Here is a 16833-nt window from a genome sequence, read left to right on the forward strand (position 1 = left end):
CTGCCTGCTCATCATCACACTCATAAGTCTGAGACAAACTTTTATCATAATTTTTTTTCTTCCTTTTTCCTTCTGTTCTTCTGGGGTGCAATAGTTGTGTCACACCCACCATCTATGCTCTCCCCTGCCCTGAGCCAGTCCCTGTTACATTCTTCTACTGCATCAAGCAAAGGCATTACATTTTATTACTTTTTTTTTAAAGCAGCTGGACAGGGCTGCTCAGAGTCATCCAGCAGGGTCTATAGGCATCACTCACTTTCAACTTGTACAAGAGGAAAATGTTAAAAAGAAATAAAGAAACAATCCACAAGCACCAGTTCTGTTCAGAGAAGAACAACCCTGATCAAACCAGTGTTAATGTCATGGTGATTATGTGGTCTCCCTCCTGATCCCACTGCTGTCCAGAACCAAAGAGCAGAAGCACTTGGAATTTCTCCTGCATCTCCCCAAAATGCATCTGAATGCTCTGAAACATTATTTCTGACTACTTTGGTTTGACAAAAGCGTTTCTCTTCCATAAGTCATGCTGCAAGAATCCTGGACAAATGAAGCTATCACAGAATACATGGCCAGTAAAGGAAGCAGGGAAAATGTTCTGCAGGATAAAAGAATTCACTTCCAGAGTCAAATTGCACTATTCAATGAGCAAAATTGCATACTTTGAGAAGCACAAAACACCTGTTTAAAGGTGAGATCTGTCCCTGGCCAGATTTGTCCCTTTTGCCCTGCATGGAAGGCAAGGAGCTTGTCAAGCCATCCACCTGCTCCTCTGCCAAATAAACCAGGCCAGTGAATTTCCAAACTTCACCACAAGGAGCCTCATTGGATACTTTCACTTATATATCTACATGTAAAATACATATTGGTTTTATCAATATGTAGAAAAGTTTAGTAGGAAGGGACCCATGACAATCTTTTACTCCAACTGCCTGACTGCTTCAGGGCTGCCCAGCAGGTATTATAAATATGTCTTTTTCTTTTCTATATTTTTTCTTTATTCTTTTATAGATTAACACCACACGGGGACAGCACAGGCACTCGATGCACCGATCCTCAGGAGAGACTTTAGGAAGTGGTGTAGGAGCACACAAGGATCCAGTGCCAGTGGTTTGGGGTTGTTCTCAGCAGCCCAGCAGCCACCAGAGCCTCGGGTACCTATCACCAGCCCCTAGCCCTTTTTAACTCATTTCTTCCTTTCATGCTCACAAAAGCCTGTGGGAAAGATTTTGCTGATTAAAGTCCTTCCTTTTATTTTAAAGCAGCTGCCTGGATGCCTGCTCCCTGCTCCTGCCTCAGCAGGGGCTCACCAGCTCTCAGCACCTGACTCTGCACTCTGGAATACTCAGCTGAGCTGCAGCTCTTTGGGAAGAGGACAAATTGACCCACTGCAGCCCCTCAGCCCTCACTCCTGCAGGACACTGGCTCAGGCTCTGTGTTGCACCAGTCCCAGCCGTGTTCAAAGCCTGTGAGTGCCTCTGATATGCTCTGGCTGCAGGTTCCCCTGCCCTGAGCCAGTCCCCAGGACATTCTTCTACTGCATCAAGCAAAGGCATTAAATTTTATTACTTTTTTTAAAGCAGTTGGACAGGGCTGCTCAGAGTCATCCAGCAGGATCTATAGGAATCACTGACTTTCAACTTGCACAAGAATGATTTTCAGGCATCAAAAGCTGAATGGGAGAACAGAAGGTGGTCAGGGGTGCAGAATAAGGGCTAAAAGAGCCATATAAAAAAGAAATTATAAAACAGGTACTAAACCAATTTGTAATTATCACAGAATAGTTTGGGTTGGAAGGGGCCTTAAAGTTGATCTAGTTCTGACCCCCTGCCATGGGCAGGAACATCTTCCACTAGAGCAGGCTGCATTTCTGCTAAAAAACTCTAAAAATCCAAAATCACCTCTCTCCCTCTTTTCCAGTGCTGACAGTACAATCAGCAGATTCAAAGTGAGCCATATTCCTGGATGCAACTGAACAGAAATTAATCTCATTCTCTTTACAGCCAAATTAGTATTAAACACAGAAACAGGATTTGGCCCTGTGTATTGGACAGTGCCATTAGAAAGATGATAGTCTAACAGATTAAATGCCAATATTTCAAGGTAGAGAAGGGGAAATATGCTGACAACATCCTAAACTTATGAAAAAAAAAATGTAAAAAGGGAAAGTTCTCAGAAATAAAATGCTGGAGGCAACCAGCTGGCATGACAAGGTGTTCCCTGCTGCAAACCAGTACCAGATCTCAAAATCTGAGCTCACACTGGGATCTGCTCCCAAACTCCAGCACCCCAAGGGAAGAAGGAAGGGACATGTCAGGGAGCAGGCAGTGCCCAGTCAGAGGGCTGGGCACTCATCTAAACAGACATGGGAGCAGCAAAGGAGGGAAGGAGATGATGGGGCACCATGGAAAATTGTCACACAGGGCTCCGGGATCCCAGTGTGGGCCCTGGGGCATCACCTGAGGTGAGCCAGATCTGCTGCTAGAATTACTGCCTAGAAAGTACCTGCTCTGCCACAACACCACCTCTACACCAAGCTTTGAGAACCTCTTTAGGATGGCCAATCATTTCTACCCTGAAAAGAAAAATAATCAAAGTTCAGCTTAAAATTCTGTTTCTGAAGAAGCTGTGAAGAGTCAGACACCATAACCAGCCTCACAGCCTCTTTAACAAGGTCTAACAGCATTTTTGATAACCAAGCATGGCCAGAACAGAGTAGCTTTGCCTCAAGTTCTTGCTGAGCAATGTGTTTTAAAGCTTTCTCCACCAAGTCATAGAATTACAGAATTGTTAAGATTGGGAAAGGCTTCTAAGATCAAGTCCAATTGTTCCTCCAGCACTGCCAAGTCCGCCACTAAATCATGTCCCCAGAAGCCACATTTACATGTTTGTTAAACCCTTCCAGGGATGGTGACTCCCCTAATGTCCTGGGCAGCCTATGCCAGGGCTGAACAACCCTTTCAGTGAAGAATTTTTTCTAATATCCACCCAAAACCTTGGAAAGCTTCTAGCTGAGCTTGGAGAACGAGAGGAGGATGAACAGGCAGCCAGCCACGAGGCCTTGGAAAGGCAGGGGGAAAAGACACAGGAGAAGCCTTCAGATGAGCCCTGAGTGGCAAACAAAACCCAGACTAAAAGGGGTGAGCTCCTGCTCTCTTTGCCCTGAAGAGAAGGGCTGATGGCCACTGCCCTTACCAAGGTGTGGCGCTTCATGTGCTCGCGGCGGGTGAACTTCTTGCCACAGATCTCGCAGGGATAGGGCCTCTCCCCTGTGTGGGACCTCATGTGTCTCTTCAGGATGCACTGGTGCATGGCAGAAAAGCTGCAGTATGGGCACTTGAACTTCTTCCTGATGACTGTGAACTCGTTGACTGCAAGAGAGAAAGCAGAACACACAGATTAATCTCAGAACGTCTCAAAACAATCTTCTCGTTGACTATTTCACTATTAAATGAGTTCACTGTGAAATCACACTCTTACCCCTTAACCATCTACATATTTTTAATCCTTATACTGTATTAGAACCCATATATTATTAAATGCACAGGCCAAGGAAAATACTACTAAGAAATTGAGTCCCTCCATCAGAGCAGCTTTTGAACAAGTTGACACACAAACATTTAGCAACAGCCTGTTACACACATTGCTTGCTAAAGGGAAAATGAAGAGGGCTGCCAACCTGCTAGAGTTCTGATTTATTATGAAGGGTTATCCTGAATATCAAGATCTAAAATGCTAACAGTATTACTTATGGAAGAAGCAGAGGAACAGAAGTCCACAAAGGTGGCACCCAAACAGTGCCAGTGTTATTTATGGGGTGATGCCAGAACATCATCACACACCCCAGGAGCACTTTGGTGAAGGGGAAGAACTGAGGATGGCCCAGAGGAAACAGGACAGTTCCAACCACCATTCTCTGCATTATCCAGTGATGGTGCCACACACAAAATACAGCAGGTGAAAAAACGGAGTATTTGCTGCTCCCTGAGGGCACCACCTACCCACTACAAGTTTGGAAGTGACTGACCACTAGGAGATGATTTCTTCTGTTTCTCCTTCATTCTATTGCTTCCTGTTAGTGTGTTAATTTTCACCCACTTTTCTCCTAATTATTGCTATTTCTCAAAGCAATATATTTACATGGCAAGGAGGGGGAAAAAAAGAAAGCAAGGTCTGGTTAATCACTGTAATTTATGTATTTGTAAATGGCTCCTGGTAAAGGAAACAGTCTATGGAGAAGACTTTCTTACATTTTTTTTAACAACTAGAATATGAAAATTGTCTTTTATTACAGGAAATTTATTTTTTTAAAATTTTCTCCTAGGGTCTGACACTCCCTCATCTATGCACTCAGAGGCAAGGAGCCCACATTTTCCTACAGCAGGCAGCAATTTTATCACACAAAGCTATTTATTATAAATTCATTTCCAGTCCGATTTTGTAACCACTTGATTTTGGTGACAGGCCACGCACACACTTGAAACAACCTTGTCACTATGGAGAGTAGACAAGGTGAGCAAGCTGTAAACTGAGCACGGAGAGGCAAGAGGGGACACAAACCCTCCTTCCTCCAGTCCTGCTCCACACCACACACACTGCAGAGCCACTGGGAAACACTGACTGGACGTCCTGACAGCAACCAGACCCTGGGAGCATGAAGAGAAAGGAGAGAAACCCAGGAATCCCCATTCCTACATCACTGGGTTGTAGCTGATCCTGCTGTTCCCTCAGTGCCTGCTCACCTCTCCCTTCCCTTCAGGGCTGAGCTGCTGCAAAGCTGAAAAAGCAGCACCCCAGGCTGGGAGCATGAGCTGCACCCCAGCAGGCTCCTCCCCAGCCACCTGCTTCCAACACATCCACGGATTCCCAACAGCCAATGCCTGACTCTGTCCAAGATCCCTCACGCCTGCATTAGGCTTAAAGCACTCAAAACCAACATTTTCAGCTTCTGTATTTAAAAATACTCACAGAACGCTGTTTGCTGCTATAGCTTTATTGAAAACTATTTTTGCACCAAATATTTTGCCACATGTTTAGTTCTGGTATCTACAGAAGGAAACACCTCAAAGACAGCAGCATGGTTAGAAAAAGAATTGCATATTGCAGTGTTAACATTTTCACAGTCCTGTAAAATATATGCCCCCACAGTAAATCTATTTAATGCACAAATACCAGCTTTGGTATGAGAATCATCCTTTGTCTAAATAATAATATTTTATAGCAGCATTAAGTGTAGCAGCATTAAGGTCCTAAGAAATCATCTTTAACATGATCATCAAGGTGATGAACAGCAGCACCACGGGTAAAGAGCTCCTGGACACAGCACCAAGAAATGGAGAAGGAAATAGAAACAGTGACACAGTAAAAATCTGTGTCCTTAATGCCACTAAAATATTTATGGAAATGTGTGTTTTTAAACCCAACACAATAATGCTTGGGAAAAAATCTTTGGTATTGTCATCTCAAGTAACTTATTTCACTGAGGCTGTTAAAGGACACAGGATCCTACATCCCTGAGAGTAAAGGAAATGCACTAGTGATGCCTGATGGGGCTGCTCTGGAGTAACTCTGTAAACTGTCATCTAATAAATAATCACTGAAATACTCCATTCTTTGGGTTATATGAAAGACTTCCCAAACTTCAGGAGAATTCTTGTCCGCTAAATCCCCTTTATATATAAGGTTATAAATAGGAAGGTGCAATTTAACTGTCAGACTCACACCTCCCATCACTTCCCATGCCATTTCCTAACAGTAAAATCCCGCTTCTAGCACCTGTCCCACAAAAACCCAATAAAGCTCTGCCCTGTTATACCCTTCAGTTCTAACAGTTTAAAAAACCTAGTCCTGATCCTGAAGGGAAGCACTGGAAATTCCCAGTGCTGAAGTCAGGAAGCACTCTGATGCACAGGCCAAGGAAAATACTAAAAACTCTATTACAGACAGCAGAAAAAGAATTCTCTGTTGAATTAAATTCTAAAATACAAGAAAAATCAGCAAACATGAAACCTCATTAACTATTATTATGTAATGAAAGTTTTTTAAGTTTGCTGAAATGGCTTTTGTTGGTATCTTCCTTTCCCAAGTCAGACAAATCCTTCCCTGCTGCTCCCAAATTTCCAGATAAGATTCATCAGGTTACAACTTTGTTTTCTGGCTCAGCTTTCTCCTTTCTCACTAGCTGATTATTTAAGAGCAAAATAAATCATAAGGCAATTACTCTGACATCTGTCACAAGGGAAGCTGACACTAAAAGCTGCAAACACTCCCAGCCAGCCGAGATCTCCCATGCCAAAGATGTCAACGGGAACGAGAGCGGAAAAAATGAACCTGACTTTGCAAAAAGCATAACATCTAAACCCAAATGATTAAAGTGTACTACAGTGGTTACATGGGAACTTATCCTCAGTTCTGACTGCAGAGTGAAGGGTAAGAGTTAAGCCAAGCAGGGAAACTCCAGCTTCCCAGCCCTGGTATGGCACAGAGCTGTGTCCCTGAAGCTCCAGCTCCCAGCAGGATCAGGTGGAGCAGAGCTCCTGTTCCTCCTCCACAAGCCCAAGGGAGAAGGTGGAGCAGAGCTCCTGTTCCTCCTCCACAAGCCCAAGGGAGAAGGTGGAGCAGAGCTCCTGCTCCTCCTCCACAAGCCCAAAGGCAGCAGGTCCTGGTGGACTCTCATTCACCTTTCCACAGGAAAAGGCTGGAGAAGAAGCTCCTCACTAAGTCCACATTGTGCACAACTATTTCTCAATTTTGTCTCCCTGAGATGCAACAGTATAATGAGAAAGAACTTCCCTGAAGAACTCCAGAGAACATTTGTGGAAGTTGGGTTTTTTTCTCCTCAGCTGTCTCTCATACCGAGGAAAGAAACCCCACATGCTGACAAGCTGTGCTGCACACAGAGCAGCTGGGAAGCACTGCTCTTAATTATGCTACTTTCATTTCACAGTTACCATAATCTGGTTTTGTATGTAAATATATAGCAATAGACACAGAAGTATTTAATTTAAAAAAAAAAAATAAGTGAATTTCATAGAACGCAACAGGAATTACAGATTTCTACCCACCAGGAGCAGCCATTACTGATTCTGTGTGCACACCCCAAGTTACAATTAAATTTATGTAAAGCCTCCTTCCTCTGTTTCAACACCACCACACTCAGCCTGGCTAACTTAATTAACGTGTATATACCAAAAGAGTCACAAAAATGTACAGAATCCCTGCAAACCACAGCCAAACTCCAGCATGTTATTCAAAAAAAGCCCTGAAAGTACTGAAATACAGTATCAATAAAAGATGCAAGCCTTGCAACAACTTTCAAGCCCAAGTAACATACCCTACTGGACATATGAACAAGAAGTATATTTTGGTCCTTTGAAAGATATAGAAAACCACTTTACAAACAGCAACCCCGTGCTTGCACAGCTCCTAAGTTCACAGTAAAAACCCCTGGAATGCCCAAATGGTCTAATGGACAGAGCACTAGAGCAGAACTCAGAATTGAATTCTATTATTAATTCTATTGCTAGCACTTTCAACAACCTGAGGGATGTTATTTTCCAGAGGAATTGGAGGAAAACATCCCCATTTCTTTTATAAAGCACTTTGAGATCAACTGATAAGGCAGTTCAAGGCAGTATCAGAACACAGAATGAGCACTCCAACAAAACAGCCGAAGTGCCCGTTTTATGGACCTCAAAAAAGTTATCTTTGCACAAAAATTGCCACAAGGCTGCAATGACACAGCATCTGGAACCAGCACAGCACCAACTGATCAGCTTTGGGGAGTCACTCTATGAAATTACACCTGTGGAACATTTATTTGCAGCACAAGAACCACGGCACAATTTGATTTTCCTAGTTCAAGGAAGCGTCTTGTATACAACAACAACAACAGCAGCAGCTATGCATCCTCAGGATCCTGGCTTGGCCCTACACTGTCCAAAAGCTCCAGCCCAGCCAGGTGGGCAGAGCCCAGGGAACACATTTTCAGGTGGCCACTGAGGCTCTTCTGGGTGCCGAAGCCCTTCCCACAGCAGAGACAGAGCAAGGCGCGCTCGCTCGAGTGCACGGACAGAAGGTGCCGCTTCAAGTCTGTCTTGTCCCGAAACAGCTTGGCACAGTGAGGACACTGCATCTTCTTACAGTGGCAGTGGATGGTCTTCTCGTGGCGCTCCATGTTGGATTTCAGGGTGAAGCTGGCGGGGCACTTGGAGCACTGGAAGCGGCCGGGCTGGGAGCAGTTGAGCAGCGTGGAGAAGGCGTGCTCATGGATGTGCTCCTGCAGCTCCTCAGCACGCTGGAACACCCTCCTGCAGAAGCCACAGGTCAGCCTCTTGGCCAGGGCTGAGCCCAGGAAGGTCCCATCAGAGGTGATGTCTGTGTCTTCAGATCTTGGGAAACTGGAATCTGAAACAGGACCACGGGTACACACGCACGGATCAGCCTCTTCTGGTATAAAATAACGACAGTTTAAAGGTGCATTTTTCTCTCTGCTTACCTGAGTCAGAGTTATCAAACTGCCAAAGTGCCAGCCATCTGTCAAAGGCAGCCTGGAAAGGAAAAGCACAGAGAAGTTAGGGCAGGCATTGACAAGAAGCTGTCCCATAGGCAGAGCTCTGACTCCCATCACTGCCTTCATCCCATCTCCAAGGGAGGCTCAGTCGTTTGACCTGACAACTCAAAGTGCCTGTACAAAGCTTTCACTGCCAGAGCAGTGAACTGGGCTTTTATCTTGCCTCAAAACACCCTATCATTTGGTGTTTTGAAGACAGTAATCAACATCCTTGTTTAAGTCTTGGATAACTACTCAATTTCCAGTCTCACTAAGCACCCGTAGCTCCCACTCAGACCAGTGGGAAATGCTGGACAGGATATTTTTAGTTGATACAACAGAACTGGAAAATTCTCCCTTAGCCCTACACAGGTACTTTTTCTTTCCACACAGAAGAGCCTGTAGAACACAAACATCTTCTGCATAGCTCCCCTTCTGCAATGCCCTCTGGCACTGCTGATCCAAATTCTAAATAAAAGCTGATTTTATCTTCTTTTCCTTTTAAATCCTTTGCGATATGCCAGCGTGTGGCAGATGGCAGCCCTGTGTGAGGCAGAGGCGTGCTGCAGCCCCGGCAGGTCTGTGCAGACCAGCTCACTTTGCTCTACGGGGATGGCAAAGCAAAATCTGTTTTCCACCCATTTGTTTAATTGAGTATCATTCAAAAATATTAAGAACAAGAAATTCTGCAGAAAGCTATGGATTTTAGATAAAACTTCTGTAATAGAGAGAGCCAGCCCAGTTCTGTCTGAATTTAGACAGTTACAAGAAACCCAAATGCCCAACACCAGAAGCGAGCTGAGGTCTCATGGCATTATTACATGCTAGTGTGCAGTGTTGTGCAAATGAAGGGATTTACAATAAAAAGGGCATTCAAATTTTAAAAAATCCCAGAGGTTTTTGAACAGAAGTTCTGTTGAGGTAAGACAAAAAGACTAAAACTGGGGCAGCACCAGTCCTGACCCTCAATAGACTTCTAGTTTTAAAACAACCTGTATTTTTTAAAAAAAAGCTCACAGATTAAAGTATAAGGTATTAGATCCTTCAAAATACTCCTAACTGGGGAGGATTTGATCAAACAGACACTTTTGCATTTCAAATTCATTGTATTTCCCCCCCCTCAATCCTACCTGGGTTGAGGAAGGCGCCTCTCCTTTTATCCCAGTTTCTGGTGATATTTCACCAGAAGAGCAGATCCTGGTGGGGCTCCGAGAGGCAAGGTGTGCTGAAGGCAGCGGGGGAGATGGTGCTTCCACTTTGCCATCACTTTCACCCCTTGAGGGATTCGAGCTGGTGCCAGGCCCTGGGGAACACAGGAAACGAATCTCACCCACGAGAACGAGCACCAGCTGGTGGCTTTACAAACGGCCTCGCAAAGGCAGCGCCCCAGCACTCGCAGCTCATCTTCTGTCAGTGGCAGGGAATGCAGCAGGACAGGGATGCCAGCCTTTTGGTCTTTCTGCTTGATGGGTTCGTTTGGTTTTTTTTTTTTAAACCAGCCTCCCCACCCAAATGTCTGTGTGTACTGGAGTGACATCGCAGGGCTCGGTCACTACAGAATCCGTCGGGAGAAAGGAGCACAGTGCAGCACAAATATCCACATTTCTCTTGGAGAAGCCTCATTCTGAGCACATACACTTCCACCTTTGAGGAAATATCAAGCTTCATTCCACTAACTTTCTTGAAAGTTTATGTCACAGGTTCAGATCTCAAGATCTGTCCGTGGTGGTTTATTTAATATCGGGCTGTCAGTACTTGATCTCAAAGTGCTTTACAAAAGATGGAAAAAAGGATTTCTATCACTCTCTATTTAGCAAGGATGGAGGCTCAAATATTTGTACAAAACTGTTCGATTATACCTGACAGTCATTAGAGTCTAAAAATCTCCCATAATTCAAAAGGAAAACTTGCTGTGTCTGCCCTCACCTACACTGTAGCAGCAGCCAAATGGAAAACAATATTCCAGAAATTACCTTGAGGATCAATGGCAAAGCTAAATAAAAATAAAGACTGTGTCATCAATATCACTGTACATTATAAATTATTGTACAAACTTTAGCACATGCCTTGACTGAATATTGGAATGACATACTGAGCAGGTTGTTCTTTTCGAAATGCAAGGCGGCAAAACCAGAAGCAAATATGGCATAAAATAAACAAATTCATATTGAAAGCACTCTATGCCCTAAAGGCTTTTTCATTTCCAGCAAAAAAGAGTCTGATGGAAGCCTTCAGGGATATAAAAACCCCACTTTTTAATGCAGCTACAAACAACAAGTCACAGTTTACACTGTGTCCGAATACAATGCGCTGTGATCTGGGTGACAACAAAGCACTCGAGTGAAACCACACCAAGTTTCAAAATGTGAACAATCCCAAACCTTACTTTTTTATCAGCTATCAAAGGAAATTCTGCTCCTGTGCCACAAGCTGGATGTTTGATTTGCTTTCCTCTGCTTTGATGGCAGATCAATATCTTTCCTAGCTGAGTTAATGCTGCTCAGCTGGGATAACAATGCTCCAAGGTTTCCTTCAGGTGCTGCTCATCTGCTGCTGTTGTCATTTTAATGTAGGACAACAAAATGCCAAAAATTCAAGATAGGAAAAAATTCAGGGGGAAAAAGGAATTTATCAGTATTTCCTGTTAGAAACTATTACCAGGAATCCAGCTCTACAGGTCCATAGCAGAATTCCTGCCTACAAAGACACAGCATCTTTTTTCTTTACCCCTGAACATCCCAAACCAATTCAAACTGCCCCAAGGGCATCTCTGGGTTACAATTCTTTGAACTAATGGTATTTTAGCACACAGTAAAGATAAACCAGTGGGGCCTGGCTTGATGAATTCTTTATTAGCACGTTCCCAGAGTTTCACAGGTTCCAAAAAAAACCTCTGCATTAAAGCAAAAGCTAAGGCTAATGAACAAGCAATGAAATAAAGCACACAGAAGCAATAAACTATCATCCAAGGTATACAAACACACAAAGATGTACAACACAACAAAGGTGAGTTTTCAAACAATAATCAGCATTTATTTGGTTTCAACAACTGCAAGTAACACAAGAAGAGAGAAACCCACATCAATGACCCACACTTTGTACACAAGAACATAGATTTATGTCAGTTCTGACTTGTAGTGTAAGAAACCTTTTTCCCTCCTAAACTTGTAATAAAATGAATTTTAAGCAAAAGTATTTTAACTTCTACATCAGGAATCAAAACCACTTTCCTTCAGTCAGCTCTGCACACAGAAAATGAAGCAAAGGTTTAGCAATATTTGTGTGAATACAGAATTCTTGTGGCAGCTGGACAGTAAAATATTGTGGAAAAGAGAAAGGCAAAGTTATTATATCTCATTTTAAATTGCATCCATTCTCCCCTTAATCTTCTTTTACCATGTATGAAAATTCCACACCAAAATGAATACCTTTAACTTCTTCCCGGGAAAGTTGACCACTGAGTAAAATGTATTTCTTAACACTCAGTGCAAGGATAAATTATTGGCTCCAATGAACCACTAACTAAAAATAACCTATTAGCTGGTTTGCCCAAAAGAAAAGGGCTCTGTGCACCACGTAATCACTTGGACTGGAAGCTTCATAGGAATTGCTTCTATAAACAGTTTCAGATGCCACAGGGTAAACAGGAAAAGCCAAACTTAGACATATAAAAAAGCCTTCAAATGTGCTATTCTGAAATGTGGAAGTCACCCTTTAAGGGAGTTGTCCCCTTACAACAATCTGAAATTTTTTTTTTTTTTTAAATGAGAAAACAAGAATGCAAGATAACCACCTAATTTTCTGATGAAAATTAAAATTCTCCTTCTCTTGATTATACTTGGCAAAACCATCTCAAAACATTCGACTGAAGCCTTTGAGACTTCTGGCTGTGTGATGTAACCATGTGGAACAATGCTACCAAAGTTCAGGCTCATAAATGAAATAAGACACGATATTAAACCCAGGAGCTCTGCAGAGCAGAGTGGAAATCACACAACAACCACCTGCTTTTGGAGACAAACCAGGAAAACATGGCAAGACCAGGGAAATTCTCATGGTGTCTTATCTGAAAGGCATCCCCAGCAACAACCAGGCAGGTTCAGTAACCAAGAGCTCCCCAGACAGCCTCAGTGTTACCCATGAGTAACTCACACATTTTTTTCTGCAAAATCTGCGTGTTCCAGGTTTCTGAGCAGCATATGAACAACGTCAATCTTGATCACACATCATGAACATCAAACTCTCAGAGCCCTTCAGCTGCAGGTTATCTGGCAACTGTGCTACCCAAATGGCAAGATATTTAAATTTTCCCTTCTGATTTTAAATGAGTTTGAACTGGTTAGCTTCAGAAATTCACCATAGTGATACAACACCCCCACACACACATTCTGGGCTTCATTTTCCACCAGCGGAATGTCAAGTTCATATCTCATATGATCAAATAATGAATTAGTTAAAAAGAACACGTAGTAAAACAAAAACCTTGGGATATCCTCTAATTTCTAAAACAGGAAGAATTATGTGGAAGAACAAGTGAAAACTTTTAATGTGTGCAGTAACTTGGAGAATAATATCCCCTTAAGAAATGGCTCATCCAAATTTTAAACATGTTTAACACCCTCTTTGCATCTGCCCACTTCCATTAAGTCTTTTATCCTTCAGGAAAAAAAAAATCAAAACAAAACCTGAATACTGCTCCTTCAGGCAGTTATGTACTGCAGTGCTTTCTAAGAGAAGATAATCCAGTGATAGCAGCCAAGATTAAAAAACACTTCACTTCTTTGCAGTCAGAGAGACTGATCACTTATAATCCCTGAAATTAGTGCATTTCTTTTCAAACCAAGACAGATGAAAACTGCTGGGTTTGGTTGTCTTGTTAAATTCAGGCTTTTTCACTGTGCTCCTACCTACTCACTCCTCCTTTTTTTTTTTTTTTAAATATAACACAGGACTTAAAATGACTCAACATCCTCAAATTGTTTTTGAAGAAAAATGTCAAAAACACCTACAAAGCCAGCACCAACCTAGACTATGCTTTTACATCTCCACAATCTTCCTACCACTTGCTTCACTGTCATTTTACACACTGAAAATTCTCATCAAACTTGATGTTCTGTTGTATTCAGTAATGACCACTTAAAAGGGAATCTTATATCACAAGATCTTTTTCAAGTGATTAAAATAAATTGATACCTGTGAATCTGAATAAGATGAAAGAAAAATATGTCTCTTAACTCATGGCTTCTATAAAAATCCTCTTACCAGGCCACAGCCACATCCCTGACTGCTGTGAGAGCTACAGACCAAGCAGGGAGTGTTCCTTTTGACTTGGGCATTTCACTTTGCTTCCATAAAGATGAGATAATTGAAGCTCAGCTGAATGAAATTCAAGTAATAGCAAGAAGACTGGAAAATAAGGACCTTAAACACAGACTGGACAGGACCTCTGGGCCATGGCATCCCTTAGTGGGATATCAACTACCCCCTTTTCTAAATGTATCAAGCTTTATTTTAAACCCAGCTGTCCCCTGCGTGCACCATGCCCATCCCCAAGCTCTGCTTCCCAGGTGGTTGGGCAATCTCTAATTTTTAACCTGGATTTATGACTGCTTCATACACATTTATCTTTATGTCAAGTGGTGCTTCAGTTCTTAAGTATAACCTAAAATCCTCCAACAAGGAGAAGGATGATGGATAGAGGGCAGCCCCGTCATTATTCCAATTTATCAAGACAGAAGATGAAATTGCTGATTTCACCTGTCAGGAGCCACAGACCCGAAGCCGTGGTGCATCCATCACCCACGGTCACACACTGACCCAGGCTCCCACCCCTCCCTGTGCCAGCTCAGGGCACCCTGCCACTGAACTGAGCCACATCTGTGCTGCTCCACTGCAACTGAGGGATTTTCAACCCTGGAGCTCAGTCTGAACCCTCTAAATCTGATTTAACTGGAGATCCTTTGGGAAGTGAGTTACTGTGAAAGAAACCAGAGCTCTGCACCAGCCATTCCCCATAAACATTTAAGCTACAGAATAAGGTACAGAAACTTCAAGGTTTTTGGATTTTTAAAAAAACAATCCCATTGTTCAGACATGAGAAGTGAAAAGAGACACCAAGTCTGACAGTGCATTATGCAATTATTTCCCTTTGTCACATAACTCCAGGGGTCAGTTTGGCACTTGGATGGGGCTGGGAGCACCCTGGTCTGGTGGAAAGTGTCCCTGCCCATGGCACGGGGCTGGAAAAAGATGATCTTCAAAGTCCCTTATAACCCAAAGCATTCTGCAATTCTGTGATTCATTCTCTAATTCTATGACCATTGAAGTAATCTATCTTTGCCCATTGAGGAAACTAAAAGAAAATAGAATAATAGGTACCCTAAGTGACTTTTCATTCTATTTACTTGGTCAGTTTTCTCAGCATAGATAAAGATAAACCTTTTCTTCTGGAAATTACCATGTAGTACGCAGAAAACTGTTGCTTGCTCTATTCTATTTCACAAATGATGTATCTTCTCAGAGCATTACTAAAATAGAGCACTAATAAATTCTTTCTTTATGCACTAGAGAATCAGGCTGCAATGAAGAAAACACAAAAATATGCTGAAAAATCAGCTGTCCACACTTAATGGTTCCTATCAGCTGTCTCCAAGAGATCACCAGTAGGAAAACATTCATTTCCAGGTGCAAGTATAACAAAATCAATAGCTGCTTACTACTTGCAGGTCTAAAATTAAACTGCAAGAAGTAAAGATCATGCAGTCAACAACATCCCAATTGTTCCCACAGACACAGGAGCAACCTTCAAGCTGTTCAACATCAATCAAATTTGGATTCAAAACCTTTCCCATAACGACTCAAATACTTCATATTTCGTTTGTAAGTACCATTGTGCAAACGAGCAAAACAGAAATCTGAGGGCAAGCACTACAGGCTGAATATTTTCTTCTTTGACTTCAGCAGTTAACAACAAAGTTGGATGAATATCAGACTAAAGTTTCCATATTTTACGGAAAGTGGGATTAAGCAGGACTTAAACCAGCAGCAACAAACGAGACGGTGACTTCTATTTTCTTCTCGCTAAAGATCTCCCTTAAAGCAACACTAAAAAAATTAAAAATATAGAAAAAAAAATAGAAGAACTTACGGGAGAGCGAGTGGGTGCCTTTGGGGAGGTACTCGAAGAGCAGCGAGCTGTCCTCGCTCAGCATGTCGGCTTTCAGCGACAGCAAGCTGTTCTTGCTCATCAGAGCCGCGCGCAGGTTGGCGACAGTGGCGGCCTGCAGCGCGTCCTCCTTGTCCGGAGTCAGGGGCTGCGGGATGTAGCTGGGCTCCCCCGCCAGCAGCGCCTCCTCCACGCTGCCGTAGGGCTCCGGCCGCTCCACCCGGCTGTCCGAGCTGCTGGGCTCCGTCCCGGCCGCATCGGCGCCTGCAGCGGGGGAGAGGCGGTCAGAGACACGGGGGGACTGCGGGAGCGGGACCGGGGCAGGAGCGCAGCCAGGAACGCAGCGAGATGCTGCTGGCTTTGCTGTTCACGGGGAGCGCTGCCCTCACCCCCTTTTCCTGTCCTCATCCCCCTTTTCCTGCCCTCATCCCCCTTTTCCTGCCCTCATCCCCCTTTTCCTGCTCTCAGCCCCTTTTCCTGTCCTCATCCCCCTTTTCCTGTCCTCATCCCCCTTTTCCTGCCTGCATCCCACTCTTCCTGCCCGCATCCCCCTTTTCCTGCTCTCAGCCCATTTTTCCTGCTCTCAGCCCCCTTTTCCTGTCCCCATCCCACTTTTCCTGCCCTCATCCCCCTTTTCCTGCCCTCAGCCCCCTTTTCCTGTCCTCATCCCCCTTTTCCTGCCCTCATCCCCCTTTTCCTCCTCTCACCCCCCTTCTCCTGCCCTCATCCCACTTTTCCTGCCCGCATCCCCCTTTTCCTGCCCTCACCCCCCTTTTCCTGCCCTCATCCCACTTTTCCTGCTCTCAGCCCCCTTTTCCTCCTCTCACTCCCCTTCTCCTGCCCTCATCTGCCTTCTCCTGCCCTCATCCCAATTTTCCTGCCCTCAGCCCCCTTTCCCTTTGGTTCCCAGCATATATCACAGGATGGGTTTTATACAGAAATGTTACAGTTAAAAAAACCCCAAACTGATCAGCCACTTTACAACATGTAACTATAAAGAAACTGCATAAAAATATAACACATTAGTAACAAATATATCAATTACTGAATCCTTTTCCTGCCCCACACCTGGGATTCTGTTTTTCCAGCCCCTTCCCTCCTGCCTCACCTCCTGGGCTTC

General features: G+C 43.6%; 1 protein-coding gene across 11 annotated transcripts in view; it reads right to left on the bottom strand.

Annotated features, from left to right (window-relative positions):
• The window catches only part of ZBTB46 (zinc finger and BTB domain containing 46), a 50952-nt gene that overhangs the window by 3274 nt on the left and 30845 nt on the right, over positions 1-16833 (bottom strand). For 9 of the 11 annotated variants that reach the window (XM_074553612.1, XM_074553608.1, XM_074553610.1 and 6 more), the window contains 5 exons: positions 15696-15977; positions 9679-9851; positions 8495-8546; positions 8140-8403; positions 3193-3368 (listed from right to left, as the gene is read on the bottom strand). In XM_074553612.1, the coding sequence (XP_074409713.1) occupies positions 3193-3368; positions 8140-8403; positions 8495-8546; positions 9679-9851; positions 15696-15977 (947 nt within the window). The remainder of the gene's footprint in view (positions 1-3192; positions 3369-8139; positions 8404-8494; positions 8547-9678; positions 9852-15695; positions 15978-16833) is intronic. The other 2 variants (XM_074553616.1, XM_074553617.1) reach the window with 2 other exon arrangements.

This window comes from Zonotrichia albicollis, chromosome 17, assembly GCF_047830755.1.
Source record: "Zonotrichia albicollis isolate bZonAlb1 chromosome 17, bZonAlb1.hap1, whole genome shotgun sequence".
Taxonomy (NCBI): domain Eukaryota; kingdom Metazoa; phylum Chordata; class Aves; order Passeriformes; family Passerellidae; genus Zonotrichia; species Zonotrichia albicollis.